The sequence below is a fragment of the Electrona antarctica genome, assembly GCF_951216825.1.
Source record: "Electrona antarctica genome assembly, chromosome: 14".
In the NCBI taxonomy this organism is placed as follows: domain Eukaryota; kingdom Metazoa; phylum Chordata; class Actinopteri; order Myctophiformes; family Myctophidae; genus Electrona; species Electrona antarctica.
Window position 1 is genome coordinate 18,278,262 of NC_136795.1, and position 8,645 is coordinate 18,286,906.

The 8,645-nt window shown below is 40.2% G+C and overlaps 2 protein-coding genes across 2 annotated transcripts in view; one reads left to right on the top strand and one right to left on the bottom strand.

The window, feature by feature from the left end:
• Positions 1–989, top strand: part of LOC306936009 (fructose-bisphosphate aldolase A-like) — a 17,369-nt gene extending 16,380 nt beyond the window's left edge. Inside the window, exon 8 of the mRNA XM_079519416.1 lies at positions 471–989. Coding sequence (XP_079375542.1) covers positions 471–566 — 96 coding nt within the window. The 3' untranslated portion in view covers positions 567–989. The remainder of the gene's footprint in view (positions 1–470) is intronic.
• A 4,309-nt stretch (positions 990–5,298) lies between these two features.
• Positions 5,299–8,050, bottom strand: LOC306936032 (heat shock 70 kDa protein 1-like). Its single transcript, XM_079519449.1, has 2 exons — positions 7,880–8,050; positions 5,299–7,443 (listed from the first exon to the last, which is right to left on the bottom strand). Exon 2 carries the CDS (start codon positions 7,428–7,430, stop codon positions 5,511–5,513), a length of 1,920 nt encoding a protein of 639 aa, XP_079375575.1. The 5' UTR covers positions 7,431–7,443; positions 7,880–8,050; the 3' UTR covers positions 5,299–5,510.
• Between the last annotated feature and the right edge of the window lie 595 nt (positions 8,051–8,645).

Consider the following 8,645-nt stretch of genomic DNA (forward strand, 5'->3'; position numbering starts at 1 on the left):
CCTTTTTTGTTGCAATCAATCAATCAATCAATCAATCAATCAATAAGCTATGCAATTTTAGAATAGAGTAGCAAGTGATAGACATATACCAGTAGTAATGAGGACTACAGACAATGTATGAAACGTATGAGAAAAGTGAAATTATACACTGTCAACAGCCAGATAACAAGAGGAAGCAAGATGCTGGTGACCTCTGTCTCTGCAAAGACAAATAACTAATTGTACTAATTTCTTGTATTTAATCTCTCATAAAGCCTAGTCCACACCAAAGATTCACAACTCAACTCCTTGCAACCAGCTGCAGCGGTCTGAATTGACGCTCTGCACAGTTTGGGGATTCTGTTGCAGGTGGTTGCAAGTTGCAACGAGTTATGTTGCAAATCATTGGTGTGCAAGCTGGGCTTGACAAATCTGCCTTCCTTTCTATCGTTTCTTTCTTCATGGGTTTCTTTCTTCTTCTTTCTCCACAGAATAACCACCAGGCTGCTCTCGGCAAGTATGTTTCCAGGGGAGACAGCGGCGCAGCAGGTGGCGATTCTCTCTATGTGGCTAACCACGCCTACTAAACGATGCCCCGACACTGTTCCACTGCTCACCTCCCCCCATTCCACCACTTTGACATTCCTGTAGCTGATATGCATGCAGTTATTTCTGTTAATTTTCACTCCCTGGCCCAGCACCTTTAGTTTTAACTTGTGATGTCACTTTATTGCATAGTTGAATGTGTTTTCTTTTTTTGTCTCCCAAGTGAGAGAGAAGATCTTTAGTACCTTTAATGTTGCCTGCTCATAAGACACACCCCCTCTCATGGGTTCTTTGTGATTTTGTGACATGGTCTTTAAGAGTCCCTAAGTACATTAAATGTGCCTTCATCTCTCGACTGAACCATCTGCTGGAGGAAAACCTTCTAGAGTATATATTATAATCATACGGTTAACCTATTAGTATATACACTGGATAAATAATTAAATTGAACCTATTCACTACGATTGATGGCTCTTTGTGGTATGTGTCTAATTTGTGGGAATGTATTTAAAAAACGACATTACATGTTCACAGGTCACGTCTCAAATGTGTAATAGCACAATTCATTCACCAGGGGAAACTTGATGGGCAGTGCCAGAAATAATAATAATAATAATAATACATTTTATTTATATAGCGCCTTTCAGGTCACCCAAGGTCGCTTAACAAAACAGAAAAGAAATACAATATAATAAAGCAAGTTTAAAATAAGCACAAAGGCCTGCAGCAGACCTTTACTCAAGGTGAGCATAGGCTTGTCTGAATAGGTGAGTTTTGAGGTGGGATTTGAAGGTGGGGAGTGAGTCCATGTTTCGAATGTCAGGGGGAAGGCTGTTCCAGAGGCGAGGGGCAGAGCGGCTGAAAGCTCTACCCCCCATGGTGGACAAACGAGCTGGGGGAACAGTGAGGTTGGTGGAGGAGGCAGACCTGAGTGCCCGGGTGGGAGTGTTGATATGGATGAGATCAGACAGGTATGGGGGGGAGAGGTTATGGATGGCATTGAATGTGTTGAGGAGGATCTTGAAGTCTATGCGGTAATTGATGGGTAGCCAGTGGAGTTGGTGCAGAACGGGGGTGATGTGGGAGATGGCAGGGGTTTTGGTGATGATGCGGGCTGCAGCGTTCTGGACCAGTTGGATTTTATGGAGGAGTTTGTGGGGGAGACCGAAGAGAAGGGAGTTACAGTGCATGCATACACAGTGTTAATTTAACTTGAGATTGTACAAATGAAATCAAATGGACCCATATCAATATTTATGTTGTTGTTTTCAGAGCCTGGTTATAACCCAGACTACTATTTTAATCATTGAGGCAATGGGTGATCCAATGCCTCATCCAATGTGATGACACATTCGAAATGTACAGTATTTAATCAACATACACCCAGTTTACAGCATCAAATGCCATCAGCTAAGATAGAATCAGAGTGCATCTTCATTTGTGGGGTTGTGAGGTTGGTTGGTACGTTAACAGAATAATGCTAGTATTAAGAAATATTTACACAGTAAACTATACATTGTACAAGAGGCTGATATGGTGAGTGAGTTTTTCCCTTGTGCCTCAAAAAGGTAAAATAAAACAAAAGAGAGGGACAAAATGGGTGAACAACATCCTAACTCACTTAGCAGTCCAGAAATAATTATCCTAAATCTATTTATTCTACCTTCATAGTCTGTCCACAGTCAGAAACCCCACTCACACATACACACACACACATACACAATTTACTTGAGGCCTTTTTGAACCATTTTCTGGTCAAAGATCCAGTATCCAGCCAGGGCGACATTACCGGACCTGTTGTTCCCTTAGAGTATATACTCTAAGGTTGTTCCACCCCTGAATAAATGTTTAATCATTGTAAATAATAATTGTAAATAATCATTGCAAATAATAATTGTAAATAATCATTGCAAATAATCATTGAATCATTGTAAATAATAGATCCAATTACCATTCTGTAGTACTTTAATCAATACAATGTATAATTCAATTAATAGTTAATCTTGTCTTGCCTAAAAATCGACATAAAATACATTATATTGTTGAACAGAACCCTTGTATTTCCATCAGTGGTGGAAACTAACGTACGCCTAGTTTTACTTACTTCTTACTACTTTAGTACTAGTATATGTATATTTTGATGCCAGTACTTTTGTACTTTTATTCAAGTCAAATTGTGAATACAGGCCTGTTACTTGTAAAATTGTATTTCTGTATTGTAGGCCTACTACTTAAGTAAAAGATCTGAATCCTTGATATCCATATTTCCATCCATATATTTTTACAGTATTACAGTATTTTACAGTATTATATTATATAGTATTATAATATATATTGTATTTTAGTGACAGTGATTTAGTGACAGTGATTCTAAAAGCAGCTGCTGGCCACTCAAGCGGTCAGATGCTCTTCATAGAATGGATGAATGAGGACACCTGGTGGCTGTTTCTAGTTACTGCATTATGTCAAAAGGATGGTTGATTCCTGACTGACTAACATGAGGGAACACTTGAATTTATTGACATAGCACCTGTCATAAACATGACCTAGTAGGCTTAATTATCAAGTAGTCCTAAATAATGTCAACTTTGCATTTAAAGTGACATAAATTAGTTACTACACAGACACCAGACAGACATAGATGGGATTGAATTTTTTTTTTAACCTAACTGAATCTGACTCATGAGTCATGACCGAATGTTATCCTCTCTTTGACTCTTCTACACAGAAAATCCTTAATACACTGTGTCTGTATTATACAATTAACAATGCTAGTGTTTTTTGGGGGGGTATGGAATCCATATTAAAAGACAACAGGAATACCTTATCCGTTCAAAATCCTTGCTCTTTGCATGTTCTCTCTCGACAACATGGCATGGCTGGTTCTGTAGTAGTCTGTGTGCAAGTGGGCCAAAGTCATGTCAGTAATCCCAAAGAACAGAATAGAACATATCAGGTCAGATTTGGCATGAGGTCAGTCTGTTGCTCTCCCCAGGTTGGCAGAGGGAGTGTAGTGCTCAGGATTCCATTATATAATTGACACTGGGTGAAAAAATGGGTTGCAAAATCGTGGGATACAATTTTAAAGAGACTTGGTTGTGGAGCCTGATGGCTACTGGCACAAAGGACTGACCAAATCATAATGTGCTGACCCTGGGAGGATCAATATGTGGCGGACAGTGCTCCTCATCCTTTGACACTGTAAAGCACTTTGTAAACATTGTTTTCGAAAAGCGCTTTATAAATAAAGTTTATTATTATTATTATCCCCACTGACTTGATCACATCATCATGATGTACTTCACCATGTTAATGATTTTTTTCAGACCTACAGTTCTAGGCAACACAGAATGGGGGGACTTTTTTATTATTTCCACACGGCTCTAAGGTATATTAATGACATAGTAACATGTTGAAAATGAGTGGAATTCCCCTTTAAGACAAATGCGTGGCCGGTTAAAACTCGCCTGGGGCTCCCGACATGCGTTGCTGGTTAAAACTCACCCGTGACTTCCCTGTGAGGTTAGGGTTAGTTTGGGGTAGGGTGTCGGACTAGTGCCTGTCAGACTGTTAGTACGTTGGACTAAACACATGCACCCGACTTGTGCTGGAGGGTGGGTCTGGGAACGTAACATTGTTCCTTGGCTGCCGCCAGACTTTTTTTAATTTTAATATGGACAGCCATGACCCCCTTAATGTATTATTATACTTTTATTGTCATATCAAGACAAGCTCAATCTTTTTTTAAGGTAGGAGATACCGATTTAAATAGTTTGTTTTAACGTACATGAAAACAATCATGTTTTATGCCATATACAGTAATTTTAGATAAACTGCACAGTGCATACACTTTCCCTCCCCCAAAAAGATGACCATTAACGTATGGTATACATGTTATTATGTCTAACTGACCTAATTTGTCTTTTTCAGGCGAGGGGTATGTCTAAATAAATCTCATTTGAAATAAAACTGTACAAGATATCTCCATACAACCACTGGATATTGTTTAATAGTAGGCCTAACCTGGGCAATGCAGTAACAGCATATTAGATAGGAATTTATATTTGTATTGTAAATGAGAGAAAGTATCCTCAGTGTCAATAATGGACCGTGTGATTATGACATTATGATATATTATTATCATCATCGTTATTATTATTATTTTTAACTAATACTAGTCAGTATTATATACTAGTCAGTAGCCACTACCCAGGTACTTATAACTATCCGAGACCTCGATGACTTTAATAATGTAATCAGGGACTGGAGATTGTTTATTTGTTTTCTAGAATCATCATCATCTTTCTAACCTATACTAGCATGAATGAACACAATGCTTAATTTAATACATTCAATTGAGTTGGTAAAGTGGAACATTGATATGATAATAGCTCAAATGTATCTTAAATATGTCACTTCTTCTCTCCCTACCTGGTTACTTTAAGCAGGTTCCACTTCTGAACTAGAAATACTGCATCACAGTTGTATGACTGTTGATACTTTGATAATAACATAAGCTTGGAAATCAACATTAGAAATACAGACGTTAAAGATGCGACTAAACTGGGATGCAAGGATTGTTTATGTAACACAGAGTTTCTGTCAGTAGGTGTATATGTTAGGACTATGTTAGAAGTCTGTTTGAGTCACTCTTCATCTTGAACTCCTTCAATTGGGTTTCAGATACTGAAAATGTCATCAATGCACCTAGAGCTAAATGTAAATGTGAATAACTCAGGACACACTATTGTTATAAATTATAAAAAAGTTTTTATTTAAAATATACAAAACCACCATAAATATTCAATTTCACATTTTACTGTAATGTACTAAATTAAAAACAAAATGAATTGACAGTGAATGTACATGATCAACAAAACACAAATATACCATGGGCAACCACCTATAGTCACAGATATTGAGCGTAAGTACAGTAAGCATCTTTTGTTTCTCTAATCTTTTTCTATAGTCTATAAAGATACATTTTAGTCAACCTCCTCAATGGTTGGGCCCTGGGAGTTGCCTTGTGCCTGCTGTCTGCAGCTGCCTGCTGGCATTCCTCCCTGATACAACTTACTGATGATGGAGCTACACACTTTCTCCAGCTCTTTCTGTTGATGCTGATATTCCTCTTTATCAGCCAACTGGTTGTTCTCCAGCCAGGCTATGGCCTGATCACACTGCTCAATGACCTTCTTCTGGTCCTCTTCACTGATCTTCCCCTTCACGTTGTCATCTTGTACACTGCTCTTCATGTTGAAGGTGTAGGATTCCAGGGAGTTCTTGGCAGTGATCCTGTCCCTCTGAAGGTCGTCTTCAACTTTGTATTTGTCAGCATCCTGCACCATCCTCTCGATCTCTTCTTTGCTGAGCCGACCCTTATCGTTGGTAATGGTGATTTTGTTCTCTTTGCCTGTGCTTTTATCCACTGCAGACACTTTCAAGATACCATTAGCATCAATGTCAAAGGTGACCTCGATCTGAGGAACCCCTCTAGGAGCAGGTGGGATTCCTGACAGCTCAAACTTGCCCATCAGATTGTTGTCCTTGGTCATGGCTCTCTCTCCTTCAAACACCTGGATTAGGACGCCAGGCTGGTTGTCAGAGTAAGTGCTGAAGGTCTGGGTTTGTTTAGTGGGGATGGTAGTGTTCCGTTTAATGAGGGCTGTCATAACTCCTCCAGCTGTCTCAAGGCCCAGGGAGAGAGGTGCCACATCCAGCAGCAGCAGGTCTTGAACGTTTCCTGATGTATCGCCTGACAGAATGGCAGCCTGGACAGCAGCTCCATAAGCCACCGCCTCATCTGGGTTGATACTCTTGTTTAGCTCCCTGCCGTTGAAGAAATCCTGCAGGAGTTTCTGGATTTTGGGGATTCTGGTGGAGCCTCCAACCAGGACAATGTCGTTAATGTGCGCCTTGTCCATCTTGGCATCGTTAAGGGCTTTTTCCACAGGCTCTAATGTTCCCCTGAAGAAGTCAGAGCACATCTCCTCAAAGCGAGCCCTGGTGATGGAGGTGTAGAAGTCAATGCCCTCAAAAAGAGAGTCAATTTCAATGTTAGCCTGAGTGCTGGAGGACAGGGTTCTCTTAGCTCTCTCACAAGCTGTGCGCAACCTCCTCAGAGCTCTCTTGTTTTGGCTGATGTCCTTCTTGCATTTCCTCTTAAACTCCTCCACAAAGTGGTTGACCATGCGATTGTCAAAGTCCTCCCCACCCAGGTGAGTGTCTCCGGCTGTAGCCTTCACCTCAAAGATACCATCCTCGATCGTCAGGATGGACACGTCGAAGGTGCCCCCACCCAGGTCAAAGATTAGGACGTTGTGTTCTCCTGACTTGCCTTTGTCTAGTCCGTAGGCGATGGCGGCTGCAGTTGGCTCGTTGATTATTCTCAGTATATTCAGCCCTGCAATGGTGCCAGCATCCTTTGTAGCCTGCCTCTGTGAGTCATTGAAGTAAGCTGGGACTGTGATGACAGCATTGTTCACCTTCTGGCCCAGGTAGGCCTCAGCAATCTCTTTCATCTTTACCAGGACCATGGAGGAGATCTCCTCTGGGTTGAAGCATTTGTTCTCCCCCTTGTATTCCACCTGAACTTTGGGCTTTCCTCCATCACTCACCACCTCAAAGGGCCAGTGCTTCATGTCTGACTGCACCACTGCATCATCAATCTTTCGGCCAATCAGTCTCTTGGCATCAAACACAGTGTTGGAGGGGTTCATAGCCACCTGGTTCTTGGCTGCGTCTCCAATGAGTCTCTCAGTGTCAGTGAAAGCCACGTAGCTGGGGGTGGTTCTGTTCCCCTGGTCATTGGCAATGATTTCTACTTTGCCATGCTGGTAAACCCCCACACAGGAATAGGTGGTTCCCAGGTCAATGCCAATAGCGACACCTTTTGCTGAAGACATTTTGAATAATTCCCTAGAAATAAATGAAGGGACATTTTAGAAACACAGAACAACATACCGGTAGCTCCGTTTGGAACCTCAATATCTGCATAGCAGTATATTGAGGTTCCAAACAGAGCTAAGAACAACATAGGCCTACTAATCATCTGTATGATTTTAATCAAATTATATATTTTTCTGTAGTGTATATTGATTCTATTTGGGTATTTTATAATGTATATGTTTCAGATTATGTCTTACAACAGTTCTATTACAATCCTACTCAATGGCTTTCTTGGAATTGAATACACACGGAATAAGTAACTGATGCATATTTTATCACAATGATATTGTAGCCTTGAGGTTTTACACTTTATTCATATTAAAATGATGATAATGTACAGTTATATACACCCATATTCCGTTGATAGCCTGTAAATTAAAAGTGACCGAAACAGGCTGGTACTTACTGTGCTGAGAAGTTTCTGTGTAAAAGTATACAGTGGTCGCTCCTCGCTGTTCACTTGTTCCTAAAGCGTTGTGCTCCTCAGATCTGGTCCAGATACTGTCTGTGTGTCTGACGAACTACTCTTATATATATTTGTCAAAATCTTTAGATATTTCCAGAACTCTGTGGATGTTTCTCGTCGTTTCAGACATCATTGACCAATGAGAGCATTCAGCGTACATTTAGCTTCCGGCGTGATGATGACGTAAGGTACATGACGTCCGCTCCGCTCTTTCTCTAAAGTTCCAGAAGGATTCATTGATGAATAAGAACTAGAGAATGAAAACAGCACTACGAGTAAAGACTACACGACTTTATCTTTATTATTTATAACTCTTTCTTGCGGGCTTTCGTGAGCTTATAAGCATCGTTACAGACAGTTGATCTTGCATTTGTGAATGCCTGAAATGTAAAGCCAAATTCAAAGCAGGACGTTGGTCAGCCTGTTTGCCACACAAAATACATAAACATACATGATACAATGCAGCACAATTATTCTGTGTGACCTAAAATTACACTATCAAAAGAAAGGAACTGGTCAGAGTCACTTTGAAATGGTGTTATATGATATAAAACAATGTATGATATAATGATATAAACTTATATCATGTTTGTTTTCAGAAGAAAACTAGCACAATTCTAATGTTTTCAGCAGAAAACAAGCACAATTCTACTTTAATCGATGTAAATGTCAGGAGCAGGAAAAAAAAACGTTGTAGCATCAGTGT